Source organism: Balaenoptera physalus, assembly GCF_965194825.1.
Source record: "Balaenoptera physalus genome assembly, chromosome: 14".
NCBI classification, from domain to species: domain Eukaryota; kingdom Metazoa; phylum Chordata; class Mammalia; order Artiodactyla; family Balaenopteridae; genus Balaenoptera; species Balaenoptera physalus.
In genome coordinates, this window is record NC_138893.1 from 45,388,449 (window position 1) to 45,403,985 (window position 15,537).

At 41.6% G+C, this 15,537-nt stretch overlaps 1 protein-coding gene across 7 annotated transcripts in view; it reads left to right on the forward strand.

Moving 5' to 3' along the window:
• Positions 1 to 15,537, forward strand: part of SORCS1 (sortilin related VPS10 domain containing receptor 1) — a 556,698-nt gene that overhangs the window by 525,512 nt on the left and 15,649 nt on the right. For all 7 annotated transcript variants that reach the window (XM_082425095.1, XM_082425099.1, XM_082425096.1 and 4 more), the window contains exons 23-24: positions 945 to 1,076; positions 9,694 to 9,793. In XM_082425095.1, the coding sequence (XP_082281221.1) occupies positions 945 to 1,076; positions 9,694 to 9,793 (232 nt within the window). The remainder of the gene's footprint in view (positions 1 to 944; positions 1,077 to 9,693; positions 9,794 to 15,537) is intronic.

The window sequence follows — 15,537 nt, forward strand, 5'->3', positions numbered from 1 at the left end:
AACTTGAGGGGAGAGGGTGTAAAGGCTGAATTGAGATATTAACAGGGGAGGCATTTAAACAGGAAGGAACCAATAGGATCATTCGTGTGGAGGGTGACTTGTCAAGATCTCATAGACTGACTAGATAGGACATGGAACGGAGAGTGTGGTGCTGGAGATGAGATAAGGCTCCCAGCTAGGGTATCTGGGAAAGGAGTGGCTCCAGTCATCCACGTGCAGAATGAAGATTTCCGGGGTGAATATGAGAAGTTCTCATAAAACAACCAGATGACGTTCTGACTTGGCCGCTGGAGAGAGAAGCCAGGATTGTAGCCATGGATTCTAGAACCATCTAGAGAGTGGGCTCAGGAAAGAGGAGGTTCTTGAGTGAGTGATATCTATGATTTTAATAGAAGATTCCATGCAGCAGGGTGAAGGGCTGAGAGTGCTTCCTGGAACGGGCTGGTCGTCAGGGTCTGACGCTGTGGAGAACTCAGCAGACGCCTGGGGGCTGTGGTCTGGGGTTAGGTTAGGTGACGGAGGTGTGCCTGGTCAGTTTGGAGAGTAACTCTAATGCTTCGAGGAAGAAGGAAGCTAGGTTAGAAAGTGTTAAGCCATGAGGGGCAGAAGATAAAGCTCAGTAAGTGACGGCCTTCTCACTGGCAAGGTCCACTTACTTATACAAGGCAGGTACTGCTATTATTCCCACTTTTTAATTTGAGGAGATGCAAAGTGTTTAAGGTCTCATAGGGATGGAGCTGGGATCAGACCTCAGAGTCTGACTTGTACCCAGTGGTGTCTCTCACATCCCTTCCCAACTGGTGCACCCGGGACCCTACTTTCCCACCCCACCTCCACACCCTTGTGTCTTCTTCCCCACCCCCCCCAACTCTCTGCTGAACACTTGGCCCCTTCTCATCAGCTTTCCTGTAGGACTCACGTGCACCTCTGTGTCTCTCCCTCAGGCCACCGGGGTTCCGGGACAGCACATCTTGGTGGCGGTGCTCCCTGGCTTACCCACCGCTGCCGAGCTCTTTGTCTTGCCCTATCAGGATCCCACAGGAGAAAACAAAAGGTCAGCCGAGGACCTGGAGCAGGTGAGTCCTCAGGTGACATTTCAGCTTCTCCCAGCAGTCTGAGCCACAACCCTGCTAGTGTCTGACCACGACAGCAGCTCTGCGGGATCTCCACTTGGGAGCAAGGGTGCCAGCTGTCTGTGGAGTCTTCCACTTTCCTGTCCTCTGTTGAGAAACATAATCTGCTGATTTAACTACAGCTTCACCAAAAAATATGTGCAAGAGTGTGTATTGTCAGCAGTGGCTAAATCACTCAGAGTATATCCCACGCTGTGGGATACTCTACAATGTTTACAATGAATGAGATAAATCTTTGTGTCCTGATGTGACAAACTGTCCAAGATATTAGGTGGGGGAAAAAAGCAAGAGGCTACACAAGACATAGAAGTCAAATCCATTTATATCTTACCTCACACACTTACATCATAGGAGTACCATGAGAATCAAATGATGTATCTTTTTAAAAAGGTACAACTTTCATACAAATCATGAATCACCACCATACTAAGATGACCTGATTTGAGCTTACAATAAATGAGTAATATTGGCTCCAGGCTCCTCTCCTTGCTACGTGGGGTCTACTCTCTCCTCATCTCCACCACCTCTGAAGTATTAGGGTGTCTCTCTTGTGTGGGTGTCTGTGTGTGTTGGTGTGTGTGTGTGTCTGTCTGTCTGTGTCTGTTTCTCTCTCTTCTGCTCCCTTAGGTCTTTTTTCCTCCCTTCCTTCCTTTTAACTTCAAAAGATTATCCAATCTCTATGGTGAAGATTATTACTATGATGATGTTATCGTTGTTCTTATTCTTCACCCATTCAGTTAAAATGATCAGTCTTGGTCTGGTTCCCCTGTTAAAAACTACATGATTTTGGTTCCTCAATTCTTTCTGGTGGATAGATTAAAAATAGGATTCCTCTCAGACACTAAGTAAATATTGGCTTTCTCCCTTCCAGTACTTGGAGCTTTTCAGTTTACTTAGAATAAATCTATAATCTAGTCCCATGATCTCTAGTCTCCAAGATGGCTTGAGAAACTCCTATAACAGCCTTATTAACAACCCCAAATTATAGGCTGGCCTACCTGCGAGCACACCCGCCTTTTTTTTTTTTTTTTCACACCCGCCTTTTAACTGCCACTTTTTCACTTGGCAAAAGACTCACCTCTCTATTGTTTTCCATGTGCAAGTAATTGAATAACTGGGCTGTCAAGGAAAGCCCCACTGAACCCCATCCCCTAGTGAAGTGTAGTTAGAGGTCGGGCAGCAGGAAACCCATCAGACTTGCATCTGACTTTGCTCAGCCCTAGCTCTAGACTTCCCACTGTATTCTACAAATTATTCTCTGCACCTGCAATTCATTGGGAGAAAGAATGGATTATTTCTTATCACCACACTGCTATGAGACCTAGAGGGGAGGTAGATCGCTATCCAAGGCATTTAGGTAGGGACGCTTATAATTATTCCTCCCCTGGAAATCTTATGGATTGTCCATGAAATCCAGAATATAGTCTTCTCGATATGGAAGAGTCCAGATTTAAAGCCAGCTAATTTCCCAGGTACCACATCATCTGTGCATCCCTATTTCTCATACTTTTCATTTTTTCTCTAAAATATATTTTCTAGATGTTTCCTTGAGAGGAAATGTGGAAAGAAGAGGGGTGGGTTCTCTGAAACTTGGTTTACTTGTGTATCTTGCTTTGACTGTCTATCTTCCCTAGAGTTCTTCTTTCTCTTTATTCGGTCTTGTCTGAGTGGCTCCTCCAGGGACACTCTCGGAGACCTGAGTAATTGTCCCTGAGGCAGCCTGGTATCAGGTATTGATGCGCCATTTAATTAGAGATCTAAAGGCAGCTGGCTTGGCTTGTGTGAAAGCTGTGGGACTTAACATTTGGTACACATGTAGGGAGTCCAGACATTTTATTAGAAAGACCACAGGTTTGGAGAAACATAAACCAGGTTTCTAGCTTCAGCTCTTACATTCATTGTGTATATCTTATAGATGACAGATATTCAGAAAAGTTAAGTAATTCAGCCCAAATCACATAATCTACAATACCCATCTCAGAGGGTGTTTGAGAGGTCATTAAAGAAATGATACAGCAAAGCCCTTGACCTATAGTAGATACTCAGTAAGTGGTAAATAGATGGTGGTTACCTTTATGGACATTTTGTGATAGGAGGAGAGTATATGAGAAATGAAAAAAAAAAAAAAAAGTAAGAGTATTAAAGACTAGTATCGTCCAGGGCATGTATTGGAAGAAAGAGGATGGTGACAATAGGAGAAAAAGATTAATGAATGAAATTGCGCAAGAGAACAAGGGCAACAGGAAACGGAAAGAACATGCATGAATGAGTAAGCTGGAGGGAGATGACTCATGTAAGTTATCGTGCAGATGGATGGCATTAAGGGAGAACAGAGTACCAAGTGAGAGACTGTAACTCTGGTTAAGGGAATGCCAGTGTAGCAGCCTTATCCAGGACTCACACTAAATACAGTGACCAAACAAATGCCGAACCAAGCACGTAAGAAATCAGTGTCTTACGGAGAGTATCATTACCCTGATTAATAAGTGCAGTTATGAAATCAACATACAAATTAAGCCTTGTGTCAAGAACCAGCAAAATAGGGGCTGCCCACAGGAATCCTATAGGTTTTGTCCTAAGAGGGGTCCTTTAATCTTTCTCTCTGACTCAGTCACGCTAAAATGAAGAACTTCAGGCCCCAACAGGGAGCTGTGAATTGCCTGAGGAGACACAACTCTTCAAGGAAAATGAGTTTCTGGTTCTGTTTCTGCAACTAACTCTCAAGGCTAGCAGTCCCCTTGCTCTGCCATGCTGCAGATGTGTATTTGGGTACCACTTGACTTCTGTGGGCCCCCCAAGATACCAAGGCTGTTGTACCAGGAAGTGAACAAGAGATGTTTTGCTTTGGGTTTTTGCAGGGTTTTTTTCCTGATGCAGTGAACATATATTCTATTCAAACAAATTTAAGGGGAAAAAGTGAAGTCATGAGCTTCTTTAGTTGGGAAGTCCAAGGATACAGTTCAGGCGTGGATGAACTCAGAGAGGAAGCGTCACCAGATTACTCCCCTGTCTTCCTCTCTCCCTCTTTCTCCATCTCTTTTTGTTGCTACCACATGGGAAGTCTGCCTGAGAATGAAGCCAACACATAGGAAGACAAGAATGGCCACAGGAAGCCCCAGTCTTTTATTTAGTCATCTTATCAGCCCCATTCAAGAGACAGTGCCTCTCCCCTGAATGCACCCCAAGAGCCCAGGGTGATGATTCTCACTGACTCAACTTGGCTGAAGTGGGCATGTCTTAACTAGCCTGGTAATCAGAAGACTAGAGCTCCATTAGTGACAACTCAATGTTTTATACCCTCCCTGGATCAGGAGTTTAGGGAGCCCTTCCTAAACCAAATGGGCAAAGAATAAATAAGGATATGGTTCCTTAAAGAAAAATGTGGGGGAAACAGAAGGAACGGCAGGCAGGCAAAAGCAACTGACTTCCTCTGTCATAAATTACATAGACATTTCAACTGAATGCAAAATAAAACCAAACAACAGAAAGGACCGCACTCCTTTAAAGGCTGCACTCTGAATCCCAGATGGAACTTGGGAAGAGCTGACTTTATCCCCCCTCTTAATACTCTGGCCCCTTTCTTGTAAAGATACTGCACAGAACTCCCAGCAGGGAAATGAGTGGGACCCTGGCAAGATGGACCCTGAAGACTGTGAGGGCAGGGTCCCAGCAAAGGGCTCTGGGCTCTCCTCCCTCAGCTTCCTCTAATAATGTTCCCAGGGGAGGAGAGATGCTGGCTTAGTTGGAGCTATCTTGTCTGTGAAATAAATTGAAAATTCCTCACAGTGAGAAGTACTTGACCTTGTTATCCGGATAACATTGGGCTGGGTTAATCAAGTGACCTCTGTCTGGGAGGGTTCCACCACTCTTTACTTCGCATCTCCAGAGAGTGAGAAAAGTCTCACTTGCCCTTAGCTGGCCTCATCAGGGATAGGGCTACCCTGAAGCCAGCTGCTCAGGTGTGGAGCAAACCATACCCCCTCCACCACTGTACCCCCAGGCATCTCTCTGAGTCCTCAGATTTGTATCTGCCTCTCCTGGAAGGAGGAAGGACCATCATGCTCTGGGTGTGATGCTGTGCTGGGGAGATAGGGAGCCTGCGTGGTGTTGTCTTGCTGAATCCTTAAAGGGCATGAGCACATTCAAAAGGAACAAAAAGGCTAAGGACAAAATGTCAACCACCAACAAGGAATTTCCTCTTCGGTTGTTTGTGTTATCATATACATTTGACAGATGGAGAATCCAAAATCCAGGGAAAGGAAAGGTGCCTCTGGAAATGGAGCAGTCTATTGGCAACATTTTTAGAAATTAAAGATTCATTATGAAATAATAAATCATCTCAGACTATTTTCTGTATACTCAGTCTGCCCTGTTCAGATTTTTTAAAGTGAGGAAATGAAGAAATATTTTGGAGTTCACAAGAAAGGTCACTAAAACAAGAAACTATAATTGAAAGAATAGGTAAGAGTTGAGCCAAAGGAATATGGCCAAAGGAGAAAAAGAGAAGCTTAGAGCTGGTGATGGGGAATCCAAGGGAAGGAAGTGAATATGGACAAATTATTTCTTCATTATGTCATCCAGGAAAAACTTCTTAGGCACTTTAATCAAGCTGATTCTGTCGTGCTAACAAAGCAGAGAATTGTTAAATAGAATTCATGTTTGGCTCCATTGCTTACTCCAAGTTTTATTCCAGAAATCATGCTGTATGAATTGAGAAAGATCTTTCTCTGTTGATTCCAAAAGTAATATCATTCAACTACTCTTTGAAGGGGCCTTCATAACTTAACAGGATCAGGATTGACTGACTGGGTCGGTTGCAAGGTCATCCCAGGCAAGTCTCCCTCTAAACATGGCACCAGAATGCTATTTATGTTCAGTAGGGTTTGCATACCACCTCCCAACTTCAGAGATAAGCATTAGTCATTTGGCCCAATGTAGCTTTGCCATGGATAAATCTGCCAAAGCCCATTTTGAATCTGTAGTTTCACTTTGTACCACTTCTTTGGGTTTCAGGGTTTCATGTTTCATAAATTACCAACTGCTGTGTTGTCCTTAAATTTCTCTTTCTTCGTGTTTCAATGTTTAACACTCCATTCTAATGATCTGAGAGTCTGTTTTCCTCTACTGGTCTCATTAAACATTGTTTAGATGTTGAATGTGTTCTTCGCATGGTAACCATCCCTTCTGTTGACTAAACATCTCCAGCTCACCACTTCTGGGTACCAGTAGGGTTGTACCCATGAGTCTCTTCTGTAGACAGAGCCATGTGACTAATTCTGGCCAATGAGGTGGGAGCAGAAGTGATAAGTGTCACTTCCAAGCTGAAATATTCAAATGCCAGTTACAGAACCTTAAGAATGCTTTTTCCCTCCTGTGGTGGTGTGTACATTTGAGGGGGCTGATCTACCAGCCTTTGTCCCTGTGTGACTATAATGAGCCCAGCATCATTGCCTACCTGCAGTGGATATGGAGTGTAAGCAAGAAATATACTTCCTTTGTTTCAAGTCCCTAAAATTTTAACATTGTTACCTCAGCCTGACCTAACCTATTCTGATTACCACACTTAAACATCGTACTTGGTGAAGAAGATGAGGAGGAGAATTGGTATTTTCCCTCTACCAGGTCCCTTCCACTACACCCTTTTGATGGTGTCTCTCCAAGTATTTTTATTCAGTTCCCACTGTCTTTTTAAGTGGTAGTTTAAACGAAGAGTGGGTTGCATTTGAATCATAGGCATAGTCCACCAAATAGGCAGATACTAAGAATAATATGTTGTTTCTTTGGTCATGATTATTTAGCTGAAGGAGAACAGAAAATGGAGAACAGTGGAAGAGGTATGCTAGTACAAAGGATAAATGAAATTTGCTAAGACAACACACTTTGGACAGAAAAAGAAAAAGGAATAGATTCAACTTGCTTTAGGAGGACCGATCTCCCAGCAATTACACATTATTTCACTTGAGTCTTTACCATGCAAACTTGCGTTCTTTCCATTTAGGCTGTCACCACACTGTTCTATAGTTGCAGTTTATTCTACTCCTTTCATAGCCAAAGACTCTCCTAAGCATTATAAATTATATTAACTGGTGAACAGAATGTGGCAATCCTGAGGCTAAAGTTAGGAATTGCCTGTAGCTCATATTTGTCAGCTGACACGGGACTGGTGTTTTAAGTTGTGTGCTTCACAGTTGGATGAGAGATAGAAGCATAATTAATGAAATGCTGCAATTTTTTAATCTCCTAAATCTGCTCAGCTGGACCTCCTTCCAAATATCTTTTGCGTCTTTGTCAGCTGGCTCAAGGAAAATGTTTTTCGTGGAAATGTCCTAAGATTAGGAGTCAAACAAAACTGAATTCTCGTCTCAATTCTTCAAATATTAACTGGGTAAACTTAGGAATGTCCTTTAAGCTCCATGTTCCTTTCAATGGAGATACCAACACTAACACCTGAGATACATTGTGTTAGAAAAAAATAGTAAGAAATATGCAACTTCGCCCATATAAATTGTTCAATGCATAGATAATATATGTACAAACGTATATAACAATTCATGAACCGATGAAAACAATACAGAATAAACATTTCTGCAGATGGGGTGGAAAACATTTAAAGTAATGTCAAAATCTGTCAACAGTTTCATACTCATTTGAGTAGAGAAATATATGGTTCTAATTGAGATTATTCTTGTATGCAGTGTAAATTTTATTTAGTTTTGTTTCTGTGCATAAGTTCTTTCCCACAAAGTATTGAAGAAACATTCTCAGGGAGAAGAAAGAAATATCACTTCAGCTGGTTGAAAGGAAGAAGCCTTTTTCATGCAAATACATAGTCCCCTTTTGTCTACGTGATGGACTCTGCAAAACAGGATAGTTCCTTAATTACTTCTGATAAGTTTTTCCTATTTGAGTTAAAATATTTTTTCCTCCAAATATAAGTATGTATGTATGTGCACACATGTATGCATATGTATATATGCATATGAATTTCATGCATACTTAATATATATATTTCACACATATATACACACATTTCTGTGTGTATATGTTTATTTCATAGCCAAAACCTTTCTGATTAACCTCTACTAAAAAATCCACTGTCAGATTCTTAGAAAGGCCTTGCCAATTGAATGACAAGAATAAGATAGAATAGGAACTTGTACATTGTAACACTTTACAGGACACAAAGGAAAACCATTCTACACAGTCTGTGTTAGAAATCCACTCTTCCTGTAAACCTGGAACATTCTGGAAGGTTCTCAGTACCCAGGAGAAAGAATAGCTTATAGAGAGAGAATAAAGTTGTTTTCAACATAATTTTATCACAACCTTGTTCTTCTGCGTGGTTTGCCAAGTGGAAACATTTGAGAGGCTGAACTTGAACCGGATCCCAGGTGCTCAACCATGGGTCACTGACAGTCATCCCAAGTTCCTGTTAAGCAAAGAAGTTCATCTGCAGGGCAGTTCAGTTCCATTACTGGACAGGGGCCTCTGCAGGAGACTCTGTGCTTGAAAACAAAGCCATCAGGCCCTGCTTAATTGATTAAAGGACCAAAGCTGTCATTTTGGCAACTCAGTAGACTAAGTGAAACTTAATAAATATAAAAGGAAAAATAATTTAAGAATTTAACTAGCAGAACGTTGTTCAGAAAGCATCTAACTAGACTTAAATTGCATATGAGTAAAATATTACACTGTGATTAGAATGTTAAAAATGAGGCAAGGAGACCAGATAATAGGAGTGTGGTTTTGTCTGATAGCTTTCCACAAATTACTCAAAAGGGTGAATGAAACAGGGCAAATTGAGCTGGTTTTCTACTTTAAACACATGAACAGAGTTTTACCTTGTCTAGAAAACCTTACCTTATGCTACAAAGGACAAGGTCCTTTGTCCCTTGTTGGGGTTATTTCATGGCCCAGAATTCCATCGGTCTACCCAGTACACATGTGTCAGCCTAAGGAGTGGTTTTGGGTTCATAAGTACGAAACAAGAGTCAGCCAATACATTAAGTTGTGATTTACACTTTGTTGCAAATGTGTAATTTACTATTTTAGCAGAACAATATTTATCATCAATAAATATCCATGAAGTATCCATTCTGCGAAAGGCACAGGGTATGTTTTGGGGAAGAGAAGGGAAGCAAAGAAAGGAATAAGGTAGAGTCCACTATCAAGGAGTAAAATAAATGGATATGAATCTCACCAGAATTTGTAAATTGTATGTATTTACTTCTTTTAAATCCTTGTGTATAACAAATGCCCTCTCAAAAAACCAGGGGTGATTTCTGGTAACAGGATAATTTTATAAGAGTAGAAATGATCTGATTTACTAATAGTTTGTCCTATTTTGTAACAATTCGGATGTAAAGTCAAGTCATGCTTAGAAAATAATTCTATCAGCATATTGTGGACTAAAAACTCAAAATCGTATAAAACTCGTTCATATCATTCACAGGTATAATATCGGGATGCCTTGGTCAGTGCAGTGAATATTGCTCAGCACATTTGTATATAGTTGGTGTGACAGTTTTGGTGGCACTCACTCTGGCGCTTCTTCTTTCAGATATCGGAACTGCTGATTCACAAGCTCAACCTGAACTCTGTGCACTTTGAGCTGAAGCCTGGAGTCCAAGTCCTTGTTCACGCGGCTCACTTAACAGCAGGTCAGTGTTCCTATCCCTGGGTTCTGGCCAGTGGCTCTAGCAGAGGGGGATCTCAATTTGTTGTTTCAGCAAAACAAGACTAAATGGTGCCACTGCTAATCAGAAATAGGGCATCAGTCTTTGGAGGTTCCCTTGCCGGGCATTTTTGCCTTAATGGGGACCCATAAGGCAACAGAATAAGGTGATTTTCCCACTTAGTCCCTGGCAAAAACCATCAGTGAATCACTAAAAGACCCCTCAAACGATAGCATACTTCATCTTACAGAAATCTTGAAAATAAAGTTAACCTTACAAATAACTTTTTTCTGGTCTTTCTGCAAGACTTTATTTTTAAACCATTCATGTTACAAAGAATTTTCTTGCTTTCAGTCTTGGGATAAAGTCGTACAATAGAAATAGCTGGGACTTAGGAGCTGTCCAGGGTCATAGCCAGAAGCTGAACCCCATGTTGGTCAGGATCTTACAAATTAATTAATATCATTGAACTTCTGTCTCTTCACTTGTAAAAGATGATGGGGAAAACCTTCTTCCTAAGGCTATATATAGAAGTCTCAATAATAATTCAGGTTATCCCAAGTTTATAGAAATAGATGTTATTGTTTTATATTAATATTAAATTAAATTAACACTTTATTGAGTACTTATTTTTGCAGAGTACTGTATTGACGCTGCATAAAGGCCAGTAGGAGATGGTCTTTGCCCTCAAAAAACATATAATCTGGTTGTGGTGTTTCAAAGCTTGGTGGTAGCAGTGGTGGCAGTACTGTGGGGTGGGGGAAGTGGGCAATGCTGGGATCTCTGAACAAGTAAAATGCATAAGTGCCTTTATAGAGAGACAACAGAACGTTTCTAAGCGCTTGGACTTTGCAATTGTGCAGCCAGACTATTGGTTTCAGTCTTTCTCCATCACTTGCTTACTATATGGACTTTGAGAGGAGACTTAACCAACTTCTCTGTCGCGTCTATGACAATGGGATTGCGTGAGGATTAAGTCGATTTAGGTAACGCACTTAGAGAAGTGCCTGGTGCATAGTAAGGTATTATTTTTCTTTTTATTCTTTTTATTTTTAACAATCAGAGTTTTATAAGAAATTTAAAGCAGGGATAAATTGTACCCAGTCAGAATGACCCAGGGAAGCTTCATGGAGGAGGTAGTCTTTGGGAAGGACCTTGAAAGATGGAAAGGACTGAACTCAAGAGATTATTCCAAGCACTGAAGCACCAAGGAAGGAACACGAAAGCCTTGAGGGCTTTGGGATGCTGAATAAGTGGGAGCAAAGATCAGGTGTTTCCAAGTCCATTCTCTGGTTTCCTGGAGGTGTGCCTAGATCTAGAGGATGGCCAAACAGGTTGGCCATTGGCCTCTTTTCTGCTTGGATTCCATCTTTTTTCTTTATTAGGGTTTCATAAAATGTTTTTTCTTAAAAAAAAACACACACTGCTTTAAGAAAACCAGATATTTGAAAGTCAGTGTCCTGAGCATAGGATACGGAGGTGGAGGGTGGAAATATGCCAGGATGAGCATTTGTACTTCCTTTGGTGGGCTCTGGGAAGCCGTGGAGACCTAGGAGCAGAGGTGTGATGGATTCAGTGTCACTTGAGAAAGGTGACTGTTAAGAGAAAGGATTGAGTAGGGCCGATTTGATATTCTGCAGCTTGTCCTCCTAATTCATCTGTCGAACAGACATTTACTGAGTTCCTGGCTACTCTGAGCCAAGAAGTGTTCTTAGCATGGGATAAAGTCTCTGCCTTCATGAGGCTTCCATCATTGGGGAAAGCCGGGCAGGAAGCACATTAACAAATGCCACTTTCTGAATGATGAAAAGATCCTGAAGAAAATAAGAAAGTGTAAGAGAAAAGCAAACTATGAAGCACCTATGAGGGCAGCCCTTAAGCCTGAGACCTGAACGAAGGCTGCCAGCTTATCTCAGAGCATTTGATGATCAAGACTGGCTATTTCCTACCGAGAAGGTTGGCCTTTGGTCTTCGGTGAATGGTGGTGACACGTGGCAGTTACACATAGCTGGTTGAACTGGAAAACAAAGTCCAGAAACATCCCTTGTAGTCATCCTGATGGCCAAGCCACTGACAGATGCTGTCAAATGAGCAGAAAGTAACTACTTGAAATTGGTTGAAATAAGTTTACTGATTATTTCATCTAACTACACAGTCCAGCCTGTTAGTTGGCACCCTGAACTTCATCATCTTCTCCTACAACAGCTGAAGTGACTTGTTCCCTTTGAGTTTAGAGGTTAAAAACGACTATGCCTGATACTCCGTACTAAACTCTGGGTTTGGAGGGATGTGGCCAGCTAGTTCATCCCTTTACAGCATACTCTGCTTCTAAAGGAATGCTATCTTCAGGCAACATATTTTGCTGTAGTGTAGCCTGATTTATTAGAAAACACTCCCCAGGGACTTTGTTAGAAAGGGGAGCATCATAGATCAAGATAGCTAGAGAACTAACCCCACTCTCAAATTCTGGAGGCAACTTGCATTTCATACCTTTTTTCCCCCATACCTCTCTCTCTTCCAACAGTTATTTAATATGCCTGGTTTTTATTTCCTCTCTCTCTTCCAACAGTTATTTAATATGCCTGGTTTTTATTTAACTGATTGTCATATCACACTCCAAAGGTGGTTCAGATTAGCTTCCTGAATTTGAATCTTATTTTAAGTGGTACTTAAGGACGCCTTCCTGTGATGACATCTGGTTTAGAGCTGGGATCCAGCTGAAAAATAGGGATAAAAAAGGTGGCTAATTAGCTGAAACTGATTTGGCCAGTGGCTTGGCCAGGGAAACTGATAAAGCAAAGGCATCCATGAATCCATAGTTCCATGTGGGAAAGAAAGTCCATTCCTGATAACCACAAAAAATTAATCCCACCAGTGTAAGTTCCAGATGGCAAGGACAAATACAAAATTAGGAAGATCTGGAAAATTTATCCAATTAATGTTCATACTTCATTTCACAGCTGGGAATTTGGGGAGCAGTACGCAGATCACTGGGAGGAAGGGCTGGCAAAAGGGAGTGTGTTACTGGGCGCACACTGAGATTTGAAGGACAGACCTCTGCAGCATAGATATGTACTATGCAGAGTTACCAAGGGAACAAAATAAAACTGCAGCTTGAGGCAAAAGCCCAGACTTAGACTGGGCCAATTTGGAGAGAGTGAGAAAATTCTTTGGCTTCCAGCCATTGGGGCTGTCCCTGGTTCTTCCCTGTTAGATCTGATAGTATCTATCCTACATCGTTTGGCAGTGTAATTCGAAACCTGATCACCTGGCATTACTGAGCTTCCTAGGATGACTGGCTAGGTGACTGGCGTAAATGTAGACTTATATGTGGATAATCAACTCCAGTTTGAAGAGTAAAGGAAGAGAATGCCAAGGGCTGACACATAACTGAGTCTTGGAAACTTTCTCTGTATTGATTTTAGCCATATTTGTCATAATAGTGTTAGGACTGGCAGAATCTAAGGGTACAAAGTCACTCTCAGCCAGACTTCCATATGCAAAAGGCAAGGCTTGTGTTAAGGCTGGCACTCTTCAATGACTGATGAGGAAGTAAAATATAGGAGGGATCAGTTTCCCATTGGCGATTGTTCCTAAGTTAGCTCTCACTGCCCAATTTTTTTTTTTTTTTTAACTATTAGGACGGGGTGGTAGACTATGAGGGAATTCTCCTTTCACTCATAGAAAACTTGGCACGTTGGGTAGGGGATCAGTTGGATTGAGACAATTGCTGCAATTTCTTTGATTAAGTCAAAATTAACACATTCATATTGGGATGGCTAGAAGAGAAGGAGAAAGATAGCTGGGGGAAAGAAGACACAGTGAGGAAGAGAATTTGATGCAGAACTTCCACCTCAACTTCCTTTCCCTTCCTCTCATCCCCCCTGCAGAAAATAAAAATAAACTACAATTTAAAAAAGGAAAAAAGGACCACTGCTTGCAAGATTTCATGTCTCATAAGCAGGATTGCTAATACCTTTCCAGGGACCATTCCAGCACGCTGCTGCATTCCATTAATTGCTTAGCAGATGTTCAGCAGCCTTCTTTTAAAAATATTTGAGCCAGAGTATGTTGCTGGTGGGAGAGGCAATGCATAATTTGGTTCATCTCCAAGGAAAAAGAACTGTCTCCTTTCCGGAATTTACTAGGCTTCTTTTGTTTTTCAAACTCAGTTCCCTGTTTACTTTTATGGGAACACAAAGTAAACATTTCTAGATACCTGGATGTCATTAGAGACTGGATTTCATTTGTTTCTCCCACATGTTCTATTAGGGAATTCATTAACTTTGGTATCTAAGTGGAGCTAAACGTTGAATGCAGTCCTTGTTTTGTTTTTAGCTATTCCTTTGCTTCTCGGTTTCTGTGCAATTCCTCTTGAGGGCCTAATCACTCCTGACAGCGATGTTTCTAAAACTCTCTTGTAGAAAGGAAAGATTTCAGACTGTATGAGAATAAGGAGAGGACGAAGAGCGGTTATCAAGGAGTTTGAGGGAGGGCCATACCCTGAGTGGCTCTCTTTGGCTTTTAGGACCTCGTGACAGCTGGCGCCATGTTTAGCAGACAAAGGGAGTAGCGCGCAATCAAGCTGGGGGCTGGACTGGAAATGCTGGTGTTTTGACTGAAGTGTACCTTTGCTCGTGGTCTTCCCAATTGGAATATTTCTCCCCCTTCTCTACTTTTCTCCATCTCTTATGTCTCTGTATTTTAAGGCTCAGCTCAATGCCAACATTTGCATGGCGTATTTCCGGAGATCTTTACCTGGATACCATCTATCCCTTGTCAGAACTCACATGGATTTTTTAAAGCTGTATCTGTCTGATAATCATCATCATTTCTCCTATTTAATTTCCTGAGGATACAGTTCACCATCTCCGTCATTGTACCTAGAAGAGGACTTGCCCATAGCATGTGCTCAATAAATATTGCTTTCATAAATAATTAGATATATAATTAATTTATAACCTGCAGAGATGTGTTAAAAATTCCATTCCCCCCGGTTAACCTTTGGAGTCAGCGTGTTCAACTGTGAACCTGTCTCCATGTCATGTTACTTCTTACCATGAGCGAGTGGAGCCTGGCACTCATGTATCCAGTAAGCACCCAAGGAAAACCCATCTCTGTGCTTTCTTGATGTCAGGTATCCTCTTAAGATGTAGAATAGTTGTTGATATACACATTGTGGGAAATGGGTGGGTGGAAGGAAAATTAGAAGTCTGTGTCCCAGAATGAGAGGTCCTAAAGACAATGGTGGGAGAGGGACTGGCAAGAGGAATGTTCCTGAAAGAGAGGGAAGCAAGTTTAACTTATTGGCCCTTATTTTACCTCTCTGAGCTCTGATATTGTTTCCAGAGCAGCCTCATTTCATGACAGAGCTCAGGGTCTCATGCCTTAGATTACACTATGCTTACCTGATCAAACAAACCAGACCTTCTTCATATCTTTTGTAACGTCTCCCTTGAGTTCTGGCTTATGCATGCTTTTACCCTGGCCTGCCTTTATTTTTTTATTTATTTGTTTGTTTTCTCCTGTATTTTAAGAGCTGTGATATAGGGATGACTTAGGGAGAGTTTTTCCTGGAAGGCTCACAGGAAGGCTCAGAATCTGTTGTAGAGCATTTGGTCTCTGTAGGTACTTAAAGCAGAACAAACCTGAGCCCTTAAGAAAATATCCCTAAAATGCCACTAGTTTTCTCATTGCCCCTGGTAACTTGGAATTTACTCGAGGGCACA